This window comes from Rhinichthys klamathensis, unplaced genomic scaffold (assembly GCF_029890125.1).
Source record: "Rhinichthys klamathensis goyatoka isolate OS25496 unplaced genomic scaffold, OSU_Roscu_1.1 h1tg000422l_1, whole genome shotgun sequence".
Lineage (NCBI taxonomy): Eukaryota > Metazoa > Chordata > Actinopteri > Cypriniformes > Leuciscidae > Rhinichthys > Rhinichthys klamathensis.
Window position 1 is genome coordinate 886,401 of NW_026606920.1, and position 24,468 is coordinate 910,868.

At 37.2% G+C, this 24,468-nt stretch overlaps 2 protein-coding genes and 1 long non-coding RNA gene across 4 annotated transcripts; 2 read left to right on the top strand and 1 right to left on the bottom strand.

Moving 5' to 3' along the window:
- The first annotated feature begins 1,582 nt into the window (after positions 1-1,582).
- Positions 1,583-11,139, top strand: LOC130070888 (uncharacterized). The gene is given in 12 exon segments (XM_056235448.1): positions 1,583-2,766; positions 3,126-3,337; positions 3,625-3,796; positions 3,902-3,952; positions 4,046-4,168; positions 6,521-7,249; positions 7,981-8,145; positions 9,623-9,753; positions 9,852-10,058; positions 10,193-10,364; positions 10,500-10,541; positions 10,825-11,139. Coding segments are annotated over 12 exon segments (3,225 nt in total). The 5' UTR covers positions 1,583-1,692; the 3' UTR covers positions 10,972-11,139.
- A 10-nt stretch (positions 11,140-11,149) lies between these two features.
- Positions 11,150-11,932, top strand: LOC130070890 (uncharacterized). Its single transcript, XR_008803945.1, has 2 exons — positions 11,150-11,660; positions 11,721-11,932. It is a non-coding gene; the product is annotated as an uncharacterized LOC130070890 (long non-coding RNA).
- A 44-nt stretch (positions 11,933-11,976) lies between these two features.
- nr2f6a (nuclear receptor subfamily 2, group F, member 6a) lies at positions 11,977-22,872 on the bottom strand. 2 transcript variants are annotated; one of them, XM_056235438.1, is made up of 5 exons: positions 22,751-22,872; positions 21,131-21,732; positions 20,937-21,031; positions 18,110-18,670; positions 11,977-12,833 (listed from the first exon to the last, which is right to left on the bottom strand). In XM_056235438.1, the coding sequence occupies exons 2-5, from the start codon at positions 21,400-21,402 to the stop codon at positions 12,559-12,561; spliced, it is 1,203 nt and encodes a 400-aa protein (XP_056091413.1). In that variant the 5' UTR covers positions 21,403-21,732; positions 22,751-22,872; the 3' UTR covers positions 11,977-12,558. The 2 variants fall into 2 exon arrangements, with proteins under 2 accessions (XP_056091413.1, XP_056091412.1); XM_056235437.1 differs by having other exon boundaries at positions 18,110-18,673.
- Between the last annotated feature and the right edge of the window lie 1,596 nt (positions 22,873-24,468).

Below are 24,468 nucleotides of genomic sequence, written 5' to 3' on the forward strand. Positions count from 1 at the left end.
TGACGACCATTGACATTTATTACAAATTTATGTAATTATAGCTGAATACCATTTAAAGTGTTCTGGTAATTTGTGGTTCCTTAGATTGCCACACTTGCAAAACCCTCTGGAGAACATCTAGGCCCCCTTTTAAAAAGGGCAGGTGTCCATAAGTTTCTTCAAGAAGTTGAAAGACTCAGTAACCTAAATAAAGACTTTGAGAGACAATATGTACTGGAACTCATTAAGCACATAATAGGACATTTAAGGGACCCTAAAGTTGGTTCTCCACAGGATTTCACCAGTCTGGCAATCTGAGGAGCACAAATGGAGTATTTACATTTTTTTAATGAACTTTTGAACTATTTAAATTGTTCAACGACTTGCCATTTTACCATATTTATTTGGAATTACCAATATTTTACCAATTCAAACATGCAAGATGTCATGATGTTTGATTATTAATCTAATGAGTATTTCTATTTTATTACGCCTTAATCTAATGTTTTTGAGGTTAAAAACGTGAAATCAGTACAGGAGTATTCAAATATCTTGCACAGCCTGTGCAGCACAGGCCTCATGATCTCTTCTGCTAAAGGACAAATTACTGATAAAGCATTCCTTCTCCACAGTGATAAGAGTGTACACTGTACAGCCCTTACAAATTTATGTAGTCAGTTACCTTGTAGTAACCAAATGCAAAGCAACATCCACAGTAAATGGACTGACTGCTTAACTTCACATGAAAAATCTGTATAACTGTGCAACCTTTCCTGCTGACTATCATTGAGACTGTGCCAGCTTATGCATTTCTTCATATGGGAGGAGTGAAATTATTCTACAGACAACACAAGTAACAAAACATATCCATTATTTAAAATGCAAAATGTAGCTTGCCGGACATTGATGCATGAGGAGCTATGCTGGTCAATACTTACTCATCTACTGCCCTCTAGTGATTAGGTGCTGAGTAACAGAAAAAGACTCGATGGCAAAACACGACACGATTAATACATTTTAAAGTAGTTACATGTTCCGGTGAAATAATATCAGTCGTTTTGGATCATTAACTTCGAGGGTTTCAGGAATGTTATCAAGTCCAGTGTCTGTGGGGAAATATTCATTGGCAGCAGCAGGTAGTTGAATGCCAGCCTGTGTCTGTCACCAGACTTGGCCTCTGCAGGTTTAATGTTTAATCTCCTCTCCGGCTTCCTGCCACAGTGCCTCTGACTCACTTTTTACTTTCTGAAGCCATTTTAACACAGCCATACTCACTAACAGCAAATCAGACTGTACTGACAACAAGGTGAGCATTCTTCTTGTTGTTTGTCTGATGTTTCTGATGTTTTACAGAACAAATGCTTAAGAGAGCAAAGTTCAGTTTACAGTTGATAATCGGAAACTGTTGTGTTTATACGAGTATGTTTATGACTGTAATCGATGCACTTTGAATGCAAATATAACTTTTAACCGGCCCTGCTGAAAAGACCATCAGCAAAGTCTAGTTGGTGAAGCTGTTGGACTGGATTACTAAAATGCTTACACCAGCTTCTCAAACACAACATAGGCAAAAGTTATGATGTTATTATTCATAATTCATACAATTTTGATAATAATTCATACAATAAAAAGGTCTTGTTCTTAGTTTGATAGAGTTCTCTAAGATGACTGTGTAGCCTACTAGACCCTGATTTCCTTCCCAGCTACAGCAAAATGACGGACCTCAGTAGATTATATTCAGATGACGTCTCATCCTCTCAAAGTGAAGATTTCAACAGAGCACATGCGGAGGAGGATCCTACAAAAATTCATGATGATGACAATGAGGACTCAAGCTTCTCTTCTCATGATCAGGGCAGTTCAGCCAAGCAGAAGGAAAACACGGAAGCTGAGAAGACTAAAAAAAGCATCTTTCTGAAACCATGGACTGGTGTGTTGAAGAAATGGAAGAAGGCTGATTCTGAATCACTTTCAACATCTTCAGGGGGATTTAAAATACTACCTAACGGCACAAGATGTAGTCCGCCTGTTTCTCCATCACTGGACAGAAATCATTGGCATGCGCGAGATGTGCTTTCTGGTAACCTCAAGCCAAACTTCCCCCCAGGTTCAGTGGGGTACACATATGACACCCTCGAATCTGAACTGACCAGTATCCATCCGGCAGAGTACTACGCTGAGAAGTTAGAAGTATACCAGTTAAAATACTCCTACCTGAAGTCTTGGCCTGGCCTCTTAAGGCTGCTCGCTGGCCTTCAACTTGTATTCGGTGGGATGGTTCTTGCCTGTGTATGTGCATATATTCAGAGAGACAGTGAGTGGTCCAACTATTACAGGCCAAATTATGGATTCACTGATGTGAAAGGATACCGTTACACTGGACCCATGACAACCTTTGTGTTGGTCATTGTTGGACTCTCATGGATGCTGACCGTTATCCTGATGGTTTTGGGATTAACAATGTATTACCGAACGATCCTTCTGGATTCCAAATGGTGGCCTCTCACCGAGGCTGTTATGAACCTAGTCCTTTCGTTGTTGTACATGGCAGCGGGAATCGTCTACGTGAATGATTTGAATCGTGGTGGGCTTTGCTTCATGACGGTTGGCGTCAACCCAGTCCTGTCTAATCTGTGTCGTGTTGAGGGGGGTCAGATGGCTGGGACTTCGTTTATATTTATTAACATGCTCATGTACTTGATAAGCTTCCTGGCATGTCTTAAAATGTGGAATCATGAAGCCGCCCGCCGTCAGAGGGAGGCCATGACCAGCCAGCTGAACAGCAAGGTAAATGCACATTTTAAATTACTGCCCAAAAGTGTGGGGTCAGTAAGAAAAAATAAATAAACTAAATTGATGAAAATACATTTATAAAGTTACAAAAGATTTATTTTTTTAACGTTATTTTTTTTTTTAAATCAAAGAATCCCTAAGCAATTAATTGCAGTTTCCACAAAAATATTAAGCTGCACAAATGTTTTTACCATTGATAATGATTGGAAATGTTTCTTGAGCAGCAAATCAGCATATTAGAATGATTTTTGCTTCACTTTTAACTAACACAAATGAAATTTCCAGTTTCCACAAAATTCTCACTATTCTTATCAAGACAAGTTGTACTAATTGCAATGGCTGTTATCTTTCAGTTACAGCAGCAGACTCTGAAATCCACATCCAATATGGGCAGCTCCTCGACTAGATCCAAGAAAATTTCCTTCAAAGATGAAATGGATCAAAGCTTTGTGAATGAGAGCAGGCTGGCTTATGTCTCAGAGAGAGCTGAAGAGCGAAAGATTTTAACTGGAGCTATTCCAATTGGACACATTCCTAAACCCAGAGTCATCGCTGATTTTATAATGTTAGTATTCTTCATTGTGTATTTCTGGTCTAATAAAAATAAATGATATATTTAGGACAAACAAACCTAACAGGTGATTGGTATATTAGGTGTTATAAATGGTTTAAACCAACTGTTTATGTAGACAACCTTAGAAAGGGCTTTCAACAACTTTATGGATAATGTGTAATGCGGTGTTGTTTGATTCATGCTGCTATTTCTGGGTATTTACTTTGAAATGCACCATGTGTCTCAATCTCAAGATTCTATGATTTTTTTATTGTATTTTTACATTTCTTTTTAAACAGAAAATATCCTGAAATTCATTCAATAGAAGACAGAGAGCAATACAAAGCAGTCTTTAATGACCAATACCAGGAGTACAAGGAACTGCACAGAGAGATCACAGCCACATTAATGAAGTTTCAGGAATTAGACACCATGATGAGCCGACTCATCAATAACAAGAGAAACCCTGAGGTGAGAGTGAGACGTCATATTAGAGTCATTTAGATTGTCTCTGTATTACCTTTTATTAGACAAGTCAAACAAGTTGTTTCAATTGTTTGTGGATGTTTTATTTAGGAGAGAAAGAGAATCAATGGCTTACTGAAAACATATGAGCAAAAAAAGAACGTAAGTCAACTCTTGACTTTAAAATGCTTCAAAATTAAGAGATGTAGCCTAATTTATTGTTGTTAATTTTAACTTCTTATGTGCTTCCCCAAGGATCCCTACTTTCTGGAGAAGAAGGAACGGTGTGAATATCTAAAAGCAAAACTAAGCCACATCAAGATGAGGATTCGTGATTTTGATTCCACTTGACTCCATTTGAACCCATAAAATTCCACTGCAAAGGACAGCAATTACTAAAATACTAAATTACTAAAATAGTATTTATTCATTAAGATTCCGCTATTGTATTATTATGTTTACAAATTACTCAAAAAGAAATTAGGCCATTTGGCTTAAACTAATCCACAAACTTTACTTTCATAGATCATATTTTGTATTTTATTTTTTTTACTGTTAACTGTGTTTATGGCTCTTAAAATTCTAAAATGGCCTGAAATCAGACTTAGACTGTTGCTTTAAAGCACTTTAGAAGATTAACAATCATTAACTCAGCTTCTCATCCACCTTAACTTTCAACCCACTGAGGAGCCAATAAGACTGATTGTGTCAGTAGCAACTGGTTTAGAGTTTCAGGGCCAGGTCTTCCACACAAGTCACCATGAGCAGCAGCTGTCACAGCTATTCACATCAAACGGATAAGCTCAAACACTAAACAATACTTGACAAAAAAACTGTCAGGCTTTGAAAAGCTGGACTAAGGAAAACGAGGAAAAGATCAGCGGCTGTTGTGTTACGGTAAGTTACATAATGTTTTATGCAACATTTATTTACTGCAAAATGATAGACTTTTTTTTTTAACGGATTGTAGTCAGTACAAAAACACTGACATCTCCTAGTACTTTGTGAATCTTCCGATGTCACCGATGAGATGTTGTGACGGCTGTATGATCGGAACAATCTAAAATAATAGCTGTTTATTTTCAGGAGGAAAGTTGTACAGTTATATTCAATGTTGCAAAAAAAAAGCTTTCTCATTCTTAAAAAAAAAAAAAAAAAAATGTTTTATTCTAGAATAGCTGCCCATTCAACATGCACCTGTGAGGCTGTATGAAGCTGGCTAGGTTGAGTTTCAGCTCTTGAATTATTTATTCACTCTTTTCAAGTTACCACAGGTGTGCAGCTCACCCTCTCTCCAAAGCATAATTAACTAAGAGGGTACGGTATTAGAAATATTCCGGTTAGCGGTACAACTCCTCACCTCTTTTATCCACATATAATGGCTGTAAATTGCTCTTGGGGGATGCAACAGAAATGTGAAGAAGAAAACTTACAACATGAAACCCCAATGACTGCATCTGTTTTTGTTTCTCTGAATTATTCAGAGCATCTCGCCTGAATTGCAGTAGCCTGATGAAGGGAGTGATGTTTAAAACTGAACGTTGTTTGTGCTATAAAGAGGTGTGTTCCATCTTAAATGTTCCTGGAGCTCTAGGAGTAAAGCTGTGCGCTAACAATTGTACATTTGTAATCACAGGGAACAAATGTAGTGATAAAATGTATACTTTTAGCTGTTTGTATCACTTGTCTTTGTTTGCGTGTTCTAGATTGTCGGTGTGTGTATTAGTGATAGAGATTTTTCATTGACTCTTTTTGCAGGTTACATTGAACAAGTGACTGTCTTTATGAGTGAGTCATTGAATCATTCATTCAAATGATTCCTTCGAGCACACTGATTCATTCAGAAACAGAACAAGTGAATGTTTTTATGAGTTAGTCACTGAATCATTCATTAAAACAATTCTTTTAAAAAACACTTACCGATTCTGTAAGGCTGTGAATAGCTCTAGAGACAGACAGGTTAATGCTTTGTCTCATTGTGAAATAGTTTCGCAAAATAGACCAAGTAAATAGCAATGTTGTGTCTACAATGTATTTTGATAAATATCAACTTATTGAACTGTTATATAAAAACAATATCACTTTCTCAAGTGCGGGTTTTATTGGAGCACAGTATTGACCAATCAGAAGTGATGACACCGGAACCATTACTTTTATAAATGGGATTAAATTATCAGATGTATAATTGAGAATATGTGTGTGTAAATTGAGGGCAGCAGATAAGTGTCGAGAGGAAATGTGGTCTCAGTGTTATTTTACTGTTTATATAGTAAACTATATACTATTATAGGTTTTATTATTATTATTAATAAATTATATTTTTTATATTTTCAGTTTACATTTTAATATTTGGTGTGTGCTTATTTCTATATTAATCATTTTCATACTTCCACTTAAACTTATTTCAGGTAGTTGCCAAGGCAACATTTCTAATTTTGTTTAAGTTTAAGTTGAACTTTTTCATTTTTATATTTGATTTGATTTTACCTTTATTTCAATTCAAATATTTGTATATTTTTAGTTAACAATAATTGCTCTTCTTATTCCACTATAAGAGTGAGTGCTGTTTGTCCACATAGTTTTATGAGATTCAAATGTAAAACAATAAATGACAGCAGCTCTTTGTCTGAAAAAGAGTAATTTTGGCTTCAGAACGCTGTACCCAGATGATCTAAATTTGATCTAATTTTCTCTTTTCAGATTCTCTCATGAATCATGTATGAAACACAGCAGTATGACAGCCCACCTCAGTACAGTCCACACTACATTGCCCCATCAAATATGTACACATCCAGAAGTGTCTACTCTCAAAGGAGCGAGTATGGCTTATTCTCTTCAGTGCCTGATGCTCCTCAAATGGAGGGAAACCCTCAGCACTTCTACAGATGGTTCTCACCCCCTGGCATCGTGAAAACTATGGAGGGACTGACGGCTCTGCTCTGTTTTGTTATTTTTGCCTGTGTTGCTTCCACTCTAGTTTGGGATATGCATGGCTACGAGGGCAGTATCGGGGCCTATGTTGCTGGATCTGGGGGCTATGGCATGGGATCTGGGTATTATGGAGGAACCTATGGCTATCAAAGCTCTTACATGACACCCTACTCAGCAAAGTCAGCCATGATCTCAATGGCAGCCCTTAATTTTGTAATATCTTTGGCCATCTTAGTGGTTAGTTTCTCAAAGTTATGGTGTGTGCGCGGAAAAACGTTTTACCTGACGGTTTTTGTGGTGGACGTGGTTCTGGCGATTCTTCAGTGTATTATAGACATCATATTCGTCATTGGGGTGAATCCCATGGCCCAGAGTTCACAAAGCATCTTGTACAACCCGATCCTGATGATGTGTCAGACCTCATTAGGGAATCCCAGCATCAGCGCTGGAGTCGGCACAGGCTTCCCGGGTGCATATCCATCCTTAAATCGATATCTCTACCACTACTGCTTCATGGATCCTGAGGAGGTCAGTTTGACAAGACATAATTCTCACTGTACAATGGGAAAAAAATATTTTCTAAACAAAGTTAATATACATTTACTTGATAAGTCTTTTTTTCTGAAAAAAGAAGAAGTGACTGTGCTTAAAACAATAACAAATATCTACCAATGGGGTAAAAAATAAAATAAAACTTGTTTTCGCTTTCAATTATGTTTGTTTTTTACCCCATTGCCAGATATTTTTTCTTGTTTTAAGTATAAACTCTCTTAAGTTTGATCGTTCATTTCAGAAAACAAGGCTTAAAGGGATAGTTCACCCAAGAATGAATATTCTGTCAGTAATTACTCACCCTCATGTCGTTCCAAACATGTAAGACCCTCCATTGACAGCTATGCAACTACCATTTTCAAGCCCCAGAAAGACATAAAAGTAATCCATGTGACTCCAGTGGTTTAACCTTAATTTTATGAAGCGACCAGTGCTTTGTTGGCACAAAAAAAACACACATAATTTGCCACTTTATTTACTATATTAATCTTAAACAGAGATTTTTTTACACTTATAGCAACGACATGAGGGTGAGTAATTAATGACAGAATTTTCATTTTTGGGGAACTATGTACTATTGAACTATTGTACTCTGAAACAAGTCAAAAATATTAAGTAAGAATTTTTTTTTTTTTTTTTTTGCAGTGTAGTGTCACATGAATGCAACATGAATCTTTTAATAAACAAGTGTTTCTGCTGAATTTTAGGCTGTGGCTCTGGTTTGTGGGCTGTTTGTCATGATTGCTCTGGCTGTTGCAGCCTATTTTGCCTATAAGACTCGAAGCAAAATATGGCATCATGGCAAACCTAATATCTACTGGGAGGAACCACCTATCCTCAAAACAGACAGGACCCAGAATTCACAAGACTGGGTGAGTATATTTCACAAGACGCACTCAGTGAATAATATGAAGCCTGCGGTATATAATGTATTATAAACGTTTTTTTGCTAAACATTCTGTGGACTGTATTTGTATGGATCATCTGTTCACAATTTAAAGTTGAACATAAACTTGTTATTATTTAATTGTCTTATGCCTTATGTTACTATAGGCAGCTAAATATCTGTGATATAAGAAATTGCCACGGGAAAAAAACACCTGTCACCAAGGCTTATGCTCACCAAGGATGCACTTATTTGATTAAAAATACAGTAAAACCGTAATATTATGAAATATTATTAGAATTTAAAATTACTTTTTTTATTGTAATGTATTTTAAAATGTGGTTTATTTCTCTGACGGCAAATGATCCTTCAGAAATCATTGCAATATGCTGATTTGCTGCTCATAGTAGTAGCACAGATAAAAACAGTTGTGCAGTTTAATATTTTTGTGTGGAAACCATGTTTTTTTCAGAATTCTTCTTAAAGTTTCAAATGTTATATTTTATTTTAATTCATTAATTTATAAATGTATTCATTTATTTATTTTTACTATGGTAATATATTTTTAGAAGGTTTAACAAATTGAATTTGTGGACCATATTATTTATAATATTGTGCAGCCTAAACCTGTGACACCAGTCACATACAATAAAATCAATCACATGATCTGCATTGTTTTTGTGTTAACTATTCACTGATTTACAATGATTCTGAAGAAGAGAATAGCTGTGATACTATCTTCATAATGAATACTGAATAAAAGTCAGTAAGCAAATTGTGACCTCTCGACAGTCACGTTACCAGTTACTATATGGTTGATATAGGCAGAGATTTAATGGATTTTTAGAGATTTTATGGATACAGCATGACCATTAAGTTATATTTTCATCTAAATGTAGGCCTAAACTTGCTATCTGGTGTAATTATGAGAAATAAATACATATAGTATACATAACACATTTTTCATTAAAAGACACTTACAGATCCAAGAGTTTATTTTATTTGGTTCACTGTGAGGTGAGCTTCCAAACTTGTTTATTCCAAATTCTTGGAATATGCAGTGACTTTCCTAGAAATGACCTCAGATGTTGTTTGTCAGCCACATGTTGTTAAGACAATACGCAGGTATTTTTGAACAGGCAGTGCCATGTACAGCTCTCAAGTGTTTCCTGAAAGATATAATAATTACGCTTCATTAGAGGAAGTCATGCATGTGCACAAGGGTGGGATAATTGTGTTGTGATGGATTTACAGTGTCTTGGTGTATTGTGTGATGTACAACTTCTCGAGTGGTCTCTTAAGATACAGTATTGTTCAGAGACATCTGCGATGTTATCTCTGATCGTCCTCCGGTCTGGTCTCGTTTCCCATCAGTAGGCGCCTGTTGCTTGGGTCATTTTGTAGTTTTAGTCTCAGACTCAAATTCTCTGGCTCCATTAACACTTATACATGGTGTGTTCCAGCGAAACACTCAATACACCCCCACTGTGGTTTTATCAGAGGCTTCCCCTCACCTGAAAGCAGAGAACAGCTTCACCTCCTACACTGAGGGAACAGTGAGCGTCTACAGCGAGGCTGCATACAAAAGCAACGTGTGAGTGCGGCCTGCTTTCCTTTTTATGTTCAGGAGTAGAAAATCTTACAAAGTACAAATGCACACTAGTTTTATTTCCATTGCATTTTGTTTTAAAGGTATTCTGAGAACGTGAACAGCTGCTCCCCGGAGCCGTTGTACCAGAATCGGTGGATGAGCCCCAGCCCTGTGGAGGAGGTTGAGGTGCAAAGCAGCTCAGTGCAAGAGAAACCGGAAACGTACGAGGTTGAGGATGTTCTCTGTGAGACGGGCTACACCACTGGTGGAGATTCAGCCACTGAATTACACACATATGAGATGGAGGAGTGAGTTTCCATCAGGAATACTTCTTAATTATCCTTCATGTTGTGCTGCTCGAAAAGCCCGATTACTTTTCTAAGAGCAGACTGCTGCTTGCAAGATAGCTAGTTACTTGTTGATTTTTGTTTTTATGCTACAGCTCTTATTCAGAAATTTCAACAGATGAACAGCGCAGACAGTACAAGAAACAGTTTGATGTCACCCTCGCCGTTTACAAGAACCTTTGTGCAGAAATGGATGATATCAGTGATCAAATGAATAAACTGAGCCGAGAGCTAGACACCCTCCATGAGGAGTCCACCAAGTTCCAGGTAGGCAACAAAAAACATTAATAAAGACTAAATAAATTAAGGTTCTTCAATGGCATTGCTGTGTAAACTCCTTTTTGGTGTATGAAGTATGATATAAACTCAATACAACACATATCTTTTGTCTTTGTATCACAGGCTGTAGCTGATGAATATAATCGACTAAAGGATCTGAAGCGGGTAAAGGAAAATATTTCTCAATACACATCAGTTTTTACACATCAGTATTAGGTACTAATGATTTTAAGGCCTGTTCACACCAAGAACAATAACTATAAAGATTAACTATAATGATAACTACATTAGCATCCACACTAGTGGGCATTTTTCGCTACTCTTTTATATTTTGAAAGATTTTTAGAACTATATCTTTATTGTTATAGTTATCGTCTTTGGTGTGAGCGGGCCTTTAGTCGCTATGTGTTTGTCTGTAGATCCCTAATGCCCATATCCTCTCTCATAGTCTCCAGAATACCAGGCCAAGAAGCTCCGGTGTAAGAAGCTAAGGCAGGAACTGTGTCAAATCAAGCAACTAGTGAAAAATTATGACAGAGCCTTTACAAGGAGAGAGAAGACTAATGTTTCTGATCCTCAGGATTTCTTTGTTTGAAACTGTACACATGTATGCACGTCCAACGTATACATCACTGTCGGTATAGGCTTTTATAAGCCGAGTAAGTGGTGTCTGTAAAGTGGTATTGTAAATATTTTCAATGTTCCTGTAAAATTCAATGATCTTTGCAATTTGAATATAAAAACTCCAATAGGAAACATTTCCTTTGTAGGTAACAGTCAAAAAAGTCTCATACGTACACAACTCAATGTATGATACTTTTGTTTAATCAAGCTGTCATACACAAGTATTTAAAAAGACAAAGATATTAAAATGAAAACTGTACATGTTGCCGTTTTGATGCGTTTATGTATATTAGACCGCCTGATATGTTTTTCAAGGCCTAAATATGAGGTAATATTAGTCATTCAGATGTATGAGAAGGCTAGAAAACTTACATCTCACAACTAGAGCCAGTACAACATGCTGTCACCGGTGAAACGCCACACCAGAGCACAAAAGACAAAACAGGAAGTGCCAGTTTCTTGTCAAAAACAGCCTTCGTAACAAACATAACAGACAGATAGATCCAATCACTCCTCTTTAGTGTAAAGTGAGCAGCTCAAGTGTATAGATACATTTGAAATACACTGACACAGCTGTGAATGACAGAGTCCGTTTGAGTCTCAACAGACTGTAGAGGTATTTCTTTTGGTCGACAATACATAATGTGACTATTACCACCAGTTTAGCATAAACTGGTTAGTATATGAAATAATAAAAGCAGAATGGAAACCATGTATAAGAAGACGCAGTGTCTTATGCATGTAGATGAACACCACTTCCATGAAGAATGTTAACTGGTTTCTATCTGGGGGAGAAGAAATAAGCCATGACTACTTCATCTGTCATTTATCTCAAATGTGCGTTATAGAAATATGAATCATTCTTGAAGATATAAGTTTGTATCTTAACGCAACGTACAAATACAGTCCACAAGTATTCTGTCAAATGGAAATTTCACAAAACATAATCCAATCTTTGCACTAGCTAGCTCTCCTCAAAGAAACGCATTAGCATTGATAGGGTAAAAGAGCTAAACAATACATGCCAAGTAGTTATCACTGGCAAAACAAATGCTCAAGTCCCAATTCTGACTGTTTCCGTTTGATTTGTTTGGGTTTTTGGATGTCAATGTGTCTCTTTCCTCCTCCTTCAGGCTTTCTGGTACGCAAGGACAGGGCAGAACAGAGAATGAGTGGGACTTTATTCCCTGGTGCCTCCAGGGACAGTCCAAAATGACTTATGTTCACACCCAACTGACAGAGCTTGTGGTTTTGGGTTTTAACCAATTTCCACGCAATAACTAATAACTGGTGATTAAACTGTACCTAACATCTTACCTTTGGCTGGCAGATAACCAGTATTTCTCAAGTAATTTTAAAGAACGCTTCTGGGCATCATAAAACAGTTCACAGAACATAAATCACACCATCTGCAATGTACTACTGAATTCTGTACTACTACTGTTGACCCTGTTGCATTAGGTAATACAGTCAAAATCAGATGTGAATGTGTGGTTTAAACGAAAAAAAATTCAGACCAAGACTTCCAGACTGGTTCTGTGGTCACATCTGATCATGATTATTGTCCTGGAGCATACGGCCAACTGATGGAGCTGCCAGACAGCTGCATGTCACGGATGAGCGTCTCAATAGGCGTTTTCCCCACAAGGCGCATGAAGAAGAGCTGAGAAATGAGGCTGGCGGGCACCGCCCTCAGAGCGGGCAGTCGCAGAAGGAGCCGTCCAAAGCGCTGGGGTTGTCCGGGGTACTGCATGCGCTCGTACTCGGTCAGGGCCACCTGAGCTTTTTCCTGCAGGCTTTCCACATGAGCTGGGTCTGTCAGCCCACACGCATCTAAAGATAAACATGAGCAACAGCAGATATTAGTTACAGGTTTCAAACCAGATTTTGTGTAACTCAACTTGTAAAGTATGATGCAGGGCTCAACAATAAAGATAAGTACAGGGCAGGCGTATGTGGAATTTTTTAATTCGATTTTTTATTGGCTAAACTACAAATGTGAGGTGAGAATAACCAATATTTTTGCACGAAAACATTACTCTTGAAATACTATATCTGTAAAATGGACGGTAAGTCTGTAATTACTACATAATTACATACATTGATTGATTATTTAGTGAATAGGGTGTGAATAAGAGGAGGTTAACAGCTGTTTCAAGACCAATTGTATGCAAATGTTGGATAGTGGAAGGGTGACCAGACTTTGTGGCCAGGTCATGACCAGTTGTGCCAGTCCTGCACTGTCATATCTTACATTTGTTATAATGCTTTAGTAATAAACATTTGGTTCCACAGTCTGCAAATTGCAAGAATGCTTTACAAATAAATAAATTACACCAAAAAAAAAAAAGAAAATTAGTAGTGGTCGACCGATATATCGGCATTTTTTAAAATATCGGCATCGGCCGATACGTTTTTCTGATTGGCCGATGCTTTGGAAGTCTTCATTAGTTCACGATCTCTGTCAGTCATATATCTAATACTTTGTTAGACAGAACTGGTAAACAAAGAAAGTATGCGAAAAGTAAAGCGTTTGCTTTTATATTATTTGTAACAGAAAATGCAAACAATCAGGCTAAAATACTTTATCATTTACCGTCAACATTCAGCAAATGCGCATCTAAGTTACATCATTTAAACAAATCTCTGAATATCTAATAAACATTTAATTTCACAAACCTTGCAGATTTAATCAAATCCAGCTGTAATATCTCGTGAAGTGTGCATTTGTAGCCTGCATAAATGTGTTACTGCGAGTGACGGTCGGTCCGTGCAAAGTGAGTGAATGCGAACAGAAGATCAGTTTAAATCCTTAATTTTTAAATATGCTGTGCTATATCCAGTTGCACTGTCGTAGTCATATCGTTTTCACTGTGTGCTGTATGTAAAATTAGCGTTACCATGTCTTTTACCAAATACCAAAATTGTTTACCAGTGTGCACGAAATTACCAGATTACCGAGTGCCCTGTTACAGTGTTTACTTTACTTTTTATTCACATATTCATATTTTTTTAAACAATAACTTTATTTGTAAAAAAAAATACTGTAATAGAATTGCAGATTCAAGAAGTTGCCATCTAAAGTATAAGCATGTTTATTTTAAGGATTTGTTTTCTAATTTATTTATAAATTTATTAAATATTGATTCAAATAAATAAATATATATATATATATATATCTAAATAAAAATATCGGCTTTATATGGGCCACCCTGCTCTCTAAGATATCGGCATCGGCCATCAAAAAAACAATATCGGTCGACCACTAAAAATTAGTAATGCTTTGCTTTGTATACCATAATTTTACAGCAGAAGTGTTTATAAATTTATGGCCGTCTTAGAATTATATTACAACTGTATAATCTCTAGGGGTGTCCCCGACTAAGGATTTTCATAGTCGAATCAGATTCGTCAGGTCCTGCCTATAGTCGACTAATAGTCGAATCATGTGTGTGGTGTTGGGCAGGGGGCGGGCTTTAACATTTTAAAGCCGCGATGTACAGAACATCACACAAAGATATAGAAGAAAATGTATAAAAACATTTTGGATCAATAAAACTAAGAAATAACATAAATAACTGCAGAAAGGCCACACTGCAGATAGGATTTGCATTTCACATGCAAATCAAATTAAATCGGCTGAATTGCCTGTACGATCATGCTATATGTAGGCCTACAGCGCAACATCGATGCACTGAAAAATAATCAACAATTAAGAACATAATATACTTTTATAATAAATAAAAATACAAAACGAAATAAGTCAGAATCAAATCACAAGAAGCAGAACAAATGTGTGCAAAATGCCTAAAGTGCAGGGGAACAAATATTCAAAACACAAGTCACAAATAGTTAAATTAGATCACCCTGAGTGATCAATTAATAAAATAAAAATAAAGAAATTATTAAAATAACGAAAGTATGGCCAGGATTGTCAACTTTGTCTTTTTAACTGCAGAAACAACAATAAACGCTAAACTGGAGCGGCAGTCTTTTTAGCTAAACGTGTTCACAGTATCCAAAAATCAAATTAGAAGTGCTTTCCTGATGCTAAATCCAGCCTTGGAGTATATCCTTTCTGATGGTGTGCATCTTTAGATTGTCTTATCCCAGACATTTTTAAAGATTTAAATCCCTGCCGACAAGACGCTCCTCTGTCGGTCACGGATATCGAAAGTGAAACTTAAATCTGTCACGGGGTGTTTGGATTTATTCACCCTGCGCGCACGTTAAAATATTTATTAAAAGCTTCTTTCTTTACACATTTTTATCGACAGCATTATCATAATAGGCTGTATATTAACATATTGACAGAAAACCAGTAGTTCTATGTGAAATCAGACATTGAGCACACTCATATAGCCAAAATGACATAATCCTCGTTTAATAACACATCTGCGAAGATTCGACCGTGAGATTGGTAGTCGAATCAGGCTCCTCCTATCGAAGCATCGAATCTTCGACTATGAGAATCATAGTTATTAGGGGTGACACCCCTAATAATCTCCAGTAATTACTTTGTATTCCAGCTAATTTTCTTTGTAAAATAAACTTTGAATGATCTGAGGAAAAAAACAATTTAAATTTATGTGTGAAATACTGTGAATGTATTTAAATATTTGACGCATTTAAAAAACATTATACATTAAACATTACATATTTGATGATAATTACAATATTATATATATTTAATGGTTACATTCAACCATTTGGGGTGGGTCTAGTGTAATCATAAATATATATAAACTATTGTTGAGCCCTGCATAGGTTCTTTATCGAGGGCACATAAATTCTCAAAATGTTTGAAGCGTATAAATTTAAAAGGACAACTCCGGCCCAAAATGAACCTATGGTGTAATAACACATTGGCACCGTTCTCTGCGATTTGTTTTCATGATAATCGAATGTAAAGTTTTATCTCTAAAAACTGTTTAGCTTATAACGCTAGTATATAGGGCATAGAATAAGTAAAAAGAAATCGCTAGTTAATACTAGGGATGTGCACGAATATTCGAATTTTCGAATATTCGATCTGTAATTATTATTCGAAAAATAAAATACTATTCGAATTTTACTACATTGCTTTGCTGGCCGTAAATACAGTGAATCCATGATAAATCCCAAGCACTAACTCGCAGTTATAATTAAATGCACTGGGTGGCGCTGTGGAGTGTGTTAACAAGTTGTGTGTATTTGATCACATAATGTTGTCGTCTGCCTCGCGAAGTTTGGAATTACTTGAAAATGATTTTACTAAATGGAATTACTTTTGATCGAATTAATTAATTAATCTGAGTTATAATATCATCAACCCAATGAGAAATCACATGAAATCCAAACAGTCGAATGAGGAAAGACAGCTGTCCAACACTGCAGACATTCACGACTGCAGGTAAGCGCAGCTGGACCCCGCGTAATCCGAGATGATAACTTATCTTATAGCAAAATGATTTTGAGACATATACTTCCTTTAAGTTTCGTTGAGGGAGACAGGTTTAAGAACAGAAAGTGCTGTTAGAAACTTAGAACACCATTATCTTTGTGTCTCTGAAGCGTCTGTCAGCAAAGCGCCTTTTCTCACTCGAGCATAAATTGCTGGCGGCGCCCCTGCATGTGGATATTGTTTCTCAATAAAAACGTGCAATCTGCTTTATTAGGCGTTTTTTTCCCGTTCGCGCTGCTTAAGCATGCTTTTATTAATGCTTTTGTTTTTTATATTTTTTGTTTACACATAGGCCTTCTGTTTAATGTTTTCAACTAAAAGAAAACTTTAACATATATTGTAAGCTTCTTGTGTATATTGCCTAATTGTAAGCTTGTTCAGAAATGGTGACAAAAACGTGAAAAAATATTTAACTTAAAAAATAACGTCTTTTTCGTTAAACGTCATTTAAATAAACGAATATTTTTATGAGCCCGAATATTCGAATGCAATATTTTTGAAAAAATGCCCATCCCTAGTTAATACCACTAACAAGGCTCAAAATAGCCCCACACAAACACAGTAGCATAATGAGGGCAATACACTTTGCGTATACAGGCAGGAGCCATCTTGAAAAACAGTCTCGACCAGTCAAACCAAGAACGCCGTGCTAAGTGAGCTGAACTGTGACTTGGAATCTCATATGAAAGTATGGGACCCCTTTTTCCCTTGTAGTTAGTCACCCATATATTTTAATAAACAGATATAATTCATGCATTTCCATGTAATTAGATTTCACAAACGTAATTCCGATCGACCAGCTCACTTAGCACGGCGTTCGTGGTTTGACTGGTCGAGACTGTTTTCCAAGATGGCTCCTGCCTGTATACGCGAAGTGTATTGTCTTTATAAAGTATCTTCTTATTTAATTGTCTGTACACTTACAAAGTTTTCAATGCTTCGGTTTGCATGTAGGGACCCTCATTATGCTACCGTGTTCGTGTGGGGCTATTTTGAGCCTTGTTAGTGGTATTAACTAGCGATTTCTTTTTACTTATTCTATGCCCTATATACTAGCGTTATAAGTTAAACAGTTTTTAGAGATAAAACTCTTTACATTCGATTATCATGAAAAGAAATCCCAGAGAACGGTCGACTCGGTGCCAATGTGTTAATTAGACCAAAGGTTCATTTTGCGCCGGAGTTGTCCTTTAAACTCAAAATAAAAACATGATAGTACAGGAAAGAAAGAATATACAAGTTCTAAATAATGAATTTATGTACTCTATAAATTTGCCTTATTCCTAACAATATGTTAGATAAAAAGCTGCTTCAAAATGCATCTAAGAAACATTAAGGAAAACAGAGATTTTCTCTTATCCAGTAGAGGGTGCCAGTATAACGCAAGAAACTTGACTAGAATTATTTTTATTCAAATCCAGCTGTGATATCTTGTGAAGTGTGCATTTGTAGCCTGCATAAATGCGTTACTGCGAGTGACGGTCGGTCCGTGCAAAGTGAGTGAAAGAAGTGAGTGATAAGATACTTTCAAGTATCATTATTCATTATTCTACTCATTATTATTCTCTCTCTACCATTTTGGATGTAACATAGATGTATTACATCTTCTTTGAACCGATTGTGTTCGGTTAAATGCAGTTTAATCCGAGTATTGTGTCTGACGCACCTGGTGAGAAGAGCGCTATGGCCTTTAGACAGCTGTACTCTGCTGTATCCACCTGCAGGCGGGTCAGCTTCTCCACTTGGTCCTGGAAGATGCGCACCTGGTCCATGAAGGACACCACCCTCTCGGCAGACATGGGAGAGGAGTGAAAGCCTGCGGCGGCGAGCAGCGGGGCCATGTGCAGTGGCAGGGCAGATTGGGCTGCGTTAAGGATAAACAGTTCACTCCAGCTGAGCCGCAGAAGGGCCACCTGCTCAGATACAGGCAGCTCAGGGAAATAAGGAATGTTTCGGGCCCATTCGATGGTGCTAAACAGGAGTCTCGCAGCTAGCTCACAGATGCTGTCGATGCCCATGGCCGATCCTCCGCCCCCCTGCATCTGCTGGCTGTACTGATGGCTGTAGCGGCTGTTGGGGTAGGGCTCTGCCCGCAAGAGCTGGGAGATGAGCTCGGACACCGGCTGCCCGTTGTAGAACTCGCTCACGCCGCTCCCGGCATTACCGCCCACTGGAGTCGTGGATGGGCTGAGGCTCGAATGCGAAGGTGGGATGCGTCCACGCTGAACTGCTAAAGGGGGAGAGGGAAGAGAAGGGGAGAGTCGTGATGGAGTTGAAATGCTTGATAGATGACTTTTCCAACTTCCAACAGCCCTTTCTTTTTCTATCATGAAACATCTTGCAGAGAGTCTGAAGGGATTAGAAACATCTAATTCCTGATTACACAAGCACTCAAAAAATGAAAAAGGAAACACTGTTTAAGTCAAACCTCCAGAGACTTTATAAATGAGCAATGAACATGTTCAATATAGCTGAAGATCACTTCATTTTAAAAGCAAAACCTAAAATATATATAGGTCATCAGGCCCTAATGCAAGTTTTATCATGTGCACTGGCAAATGTGGTAAACAAACACCATCTGGGTCAGCTTAAAATAAAGTACAGCTCTCTTTTCCCTCAACCTATCAAATATAAAACAGTGTTTCCAGCAGAATTTTGCTTTACCAACCCATAACTTTAGTTCACTGATTCAAAACCAGTAACTTGTGAGTCTAATTAAAAGAACCTGTTCCTAAGTGTCATGTTTATAAACTGGACTACACTAATTGAGCTGTATGCTTGTTTTTGCATGTAGTCTGTGAAAACAATGCAGTAAAAAGACTGATTATTGTCTTTGCATAAATTCATGGTACCCAGTCACATTCAGTAGTTCAGACTGCAAACTCACAATTTGTGTATATAATTTACGCTTGACTCAGTAGTGTTAAAGGGGTCATATAATGGTACATGCACTTTTTTAAGTTGATTGTACTGAAATGTGTGTTGGCAGTGCCTGTACACAACCATCATATAATGATAAAAATCCATCCAGTGGTTTTGTTTTAATCTCCTTATATGTTTTCCCCTGCCTCAAATCGAGCCGTTCGACCGTGTGACGTCACACGGTCGGACGCCCCTCCCGCGATTGTTGATTGATAGGCGCGTTTCAACACAGACCCGCCCTCGCTCGTGAGAGCTGTCAATCATAGTCTGCGCGGATCGGCGCGGTCATTGTTGATATGCTGGAGCACTGTCTATGAGCAGAATGGCGTCTAAGCGATTGTGGTGTTCTGTTCTTGGCTGTAATAACGAACACAGCAGTCATTTTAATGTTCCTAAATCCGAACCGCTGAAGACGCAGTGGCTGAGTTTGTTTTCGAAGGGAATATTCCCCACGAGCAACGTCAATGCTCTCATGTTTGCGCGAATCATTTCTCACCAGACTGCTTTATAAACGAGGATCAGTATAAAGCTGGTTTTGCTAAGCAGCTGCTCCTGAATAAAGAATCGGTACCAGATATTCGTGTTCCTGCTGAACCTCTAGAACAACTGAAGTGAGTGTAACGTTTTATTAAACTTTATATTAATATTTAGATCTTTGCAAATCGCTTCACGATGAATGAGTCTAAGGTTTACACTCAGGGTACATTACTGCATGTTTTCTATGTACGACGTTCTCCATATAATTCATAATCCCACGTTTATAATGAACAACACGTTATGGTATTGTGTTACAAACGTGTACGCACAGAACAGAGAGGCGGAGTCAGCAAAGCTCATTATCATTTAAAGTCATATGCACTGAAACGGCGTGCTGAAAACAGAGCTGTTTTTGACCAGGTAAAATAAGTGTTTTCTTACAATACTAATGAGAATTTTTAATTAAAGTATATTACAAACTTTTAATTTAGACCCTAAAGAATCATATTAGCTTGTACAAAAATGGCATTATATGACCCCTTTAAAGCACCTGTGCTCCAGGAAATACTGTTCAAAAGTTTTGGGTCAGTAAGATTTTTTTAAAATAAATTAATACTTTTATTCACAAAGGATGCATTAATTTTTTATCAAAGTGACAGCAGACATTTATAACGTCTAATATTAAGAAACACAACTGTTTTTTACAGATAGGCCTAATAGTATTTACTTGAGGACCAAATCAGCATATTAGAATAATTTCTGAAGAATCATGTGACACTAAAGACTGGAGTAATGATGCAAAAAAAAAAAGCTTTGCCATAACAGGAGTAAATTACATTTTAAAATATATTACAATAGAAAACAGCTTTTTAAAATGTTTATATTCACAATATTAAAAAAATGTTACTGTATTTTTGGTCGAATAAATTAAGCAGTGAGCATAAGAGATTTCTTTAAAAAAAAAAACCCGTAGTTTACTATACATTCTATAACATGTTGACAAATCAGTGGATCAGTTGACTGAATCTGTGTGCGTTAAACAATGACGGAAAGCCATTCCGACTGGTTTAATGACGAGCGGGATAGACAGTTACCTTCTTTGCGCATTCCCACTCGGAAACACTTTTTTAAACGGCAGTATTGACACTGGTTGCGGTGATGTTGGTCAATCTGGCAGTCTCGGTTCGATCTGAAAAGCACCAGAAAAGCTTAATGTTGAGACTGAAGTTAACATGCTGAAAACATCAACTTGAACGTACATAAACAGCGCTGAAGTTCCCTCCATTACCTGCAGGTATAGTTGAGGTTTCGCCGGACGCTCCGTTTGAAGAAGCTCTTGCAGCCCTCACAGGTAAACACACCGTAGTGTTTCCCACTGGACTTGTCACCACAGACCACACAGTCCACCACACAACTTTTATCATCGTCCCCAGCCTCCATGTCGCTGCCGCCTCCTTGTGGTGACCCGTCGTCCTCATCTCCCCTCAGGTAACCCTTGTCGCCACCAAGTCCATTAGTCTCCCCATTGGGATCTCCCCACCCCCCTCTCACCATGGCCATCGCTTAGTTCTCAACACAACCAAGGAGGAAAAATACTCCCAAACGTGCTGTTGGCACAGACCGTTTCAGTTGACCCCTTTTTTGACAGCTGTGTGTTCTAAAATGAGAAGCTATGAAGGCCTTTAGATCTGGTAATTGTCCACAGCTTCGTCTGACACATTTAGGCTCAGACAGTCAACGTCTGAGTCAGTCAACTTTGTTCTTCATGCAGCAGGCTGTGCATGTTGTTTTGGCTCCTTGACTGACCATATTCACCTTTTGCTCCCGCTTCTTTTGTCACACCTCGGAAAATGTGTCATTTGGAAGCTAGTTTCCAATTCAATCAAAGACCTGTGAAGAAAAAAGTAGAAGTTACTCAAAACCATGGAATTGTTCTTCACTTGTTATTATCAAGCAGTTCAGAGTATCCGCGCTTTCGGACAATCTTTCTATTGTTATTACTGAAATTTAAAAATATAAATTCCACTTCAAAAAAGTAATTAATAGCCTAGGAAGCACTTAATGAGTAATAGCAAATTACTAAACTAATACTAACTAAAAACATTTATGTTACCTACAGAAATTTCCATGACTTTTCTTGCCCTGAATATTTCACGGTTTTCCAGGATAGCAAAAAACCCTGACAGTTTAACTAGTTTTGCTTTACTGTGGCCTTTACTAAATGTATAGATAATACAGATTGCACACATATGTTAATATATATATACACACACATTCTTTTTTGATAATTTCACTTGACGCTTGTAGCCAGAATAGATTAGCAATGCATTTTACAAAAATGTCTAATCTTTCAATATTCCTTGCTAGACCAAGGAATGAAGAGCAGAATAAACATACAACTGATATTACAAAAGATAAACGTCTTAACGTTAAGTATAAAAAAATCACATACTAATAAAAACATCTCGGTATGGAGAGCAGCGTCTTCGTTCACGATACTGATTGTTCAAGGAAGTGCTCTCTGCGCTTGTTTGTTGTGAAATGAGGACAGACTTTTGGAGTCCCTCTAACAGTTACAGTGGCGCTGAACGAGTAGCTGCTAAATCAAAAACGAAACGGGTGAAACCCTGAAACCTTAACGTAAGCTCGTGTTAATGGTTTCGCCGTGATCCGGAACTAAATGACCCGTTTCTTGTTTTTATTTTTTATGAGAGCTAGTAATAGACATGCGGCCTAACCTCCAGCGATCATCAAGCAGGGGGAGGGGTGGAGCCATAGCTTAGCGACATACCTCACTCCTGACTTCGGCGAACACTGTTTTTATTTCCGCTCACCTTTGACGCTTCGAATGTTAAGCTAGCGTGTCGTTAACGGCGGCGAAACCCCGGGAATATTTCAATATACCTACCTGCTTTTGGGAGTGCAAAAGTCCGCGGGCTTGAGAAGGACAAGAGAGAGCGCGAGCCAGTGTCCAGTAGAGAGCGCGCGCCGCGTGCCTGTGAGGGTGTGTGTGTGTGTGTGTGTGTGTGTGAGGGGCGGGGGGGTTAGGAGGGATTTGACACAGCTATTCAAGCCCACGGTTGCCATGGTATCTCCTGCCTTATATGGGCAAAGAAGTCAAAGAGCAGCACTGCTGGGCACACAAAAAAGAATGTGGTGTTTTGCTCCTGAGAGATCAGTGACCTCGGGCGTGCTTCAAGGACTGCACATATGCCTACAGGACGCCAAACCTGTAAATAGCTTGAGAGAACATGTAGTCGGTAGCCATGCACCGGCTAGATAAGCTACTCTAGAGAATATAATTTAGCGTTAATGATTTTAAATCGGACAAAACATTTATGTTTGTAGGAAGTATTTAAACTAGTATGATTTTTGTTACTGGCAATGGTGACTTGCATTTTTTTTTTTTTTTTTTTACAAGTAAGAACTAATTAGATGATACTAGTAGGCCTACTTATTCCAGTATGTACTCGTATCTATTACAGCTTTATATATTAGATATCATTGCCTTATATAGAGACACTATCTATTCTAAATTCCCAATAGTTACTAGTAACAGTGTTGAGTAAAAACTGTACTTGCTAATTACATTTTCAACAGTGTAATTAGACTACTACTAATACTCTCTCTAAAAAATATTGCATTACTTGCAATTATTAATTACTTTCTAAATCCCATTTCAACCTCAACTACTTGAACAATACAAGGATAGATAGGAAAGGCTCTCGTAATTCTTTCAAATAAATAATATCAAATTGCATAAATTATTTTTGAACTGACCAAAGTATTTAAAGGGAGAAGGTTTTATTCACAATTGTCTATAAAGTATTTGATGCAATTACATCAGAATTAACTGATTAAGTTACATAAAAATTAAGAGTAATCCCTTTACTTTTTCAAGGGAAACGTAATTAATTAGTAAAACATTACAATTGCATTTTTATTTGTAATAATTTAAAATGTTTTAAGTTACTTTATAGCCTACTTCCATTAAAATTACAAGATTATAAATGTTACAAGTGGAATACAACTACACTGGGGACAAAATGGTAACATCTAAGTTCATTGGTTATTTATTCAAGTCAAACATATTATTTTAATATTGCTACCTAAGCCTACATTAACTTATATCAATAAAACTAAATATTATGGAAGAAATAGCTCTTTAAAGTAACAATTGCCGGTCACCACTTTTTACAGTGTAATGTCTAATGATAGCTAACATGTAGTAAATTATGTTAAGTAAGATTAGAAATTAGTAGTAGGCCTACCTAATGAATATAGATTGTAGTAAAACTAGAAATTGACAGCAAAAATTGGAATAATGGTAAGAAATTATTGATAAACATGCTAGTTGGAAGTGAAGGAACTACAGATCCCAAATGGAATTACAAATATGTGTTACTATACTTTTCACTGAGTAGTATGTCCTGAAGTATAGTGAAATTGACAAGGAGTCACTACTGGATAGTAGTAATTAAAAATAAAAACCTAATGTAAAAAAAGGACACTAGTTTTATGGAACACATTTTTAAACGCCTTGAGATTCTTTACACTCAAAGTGATTTAAAAAGTACAAATATATTAATAGCAGTTACCAGGTAACCCAGGCTTGAATTCAATCAT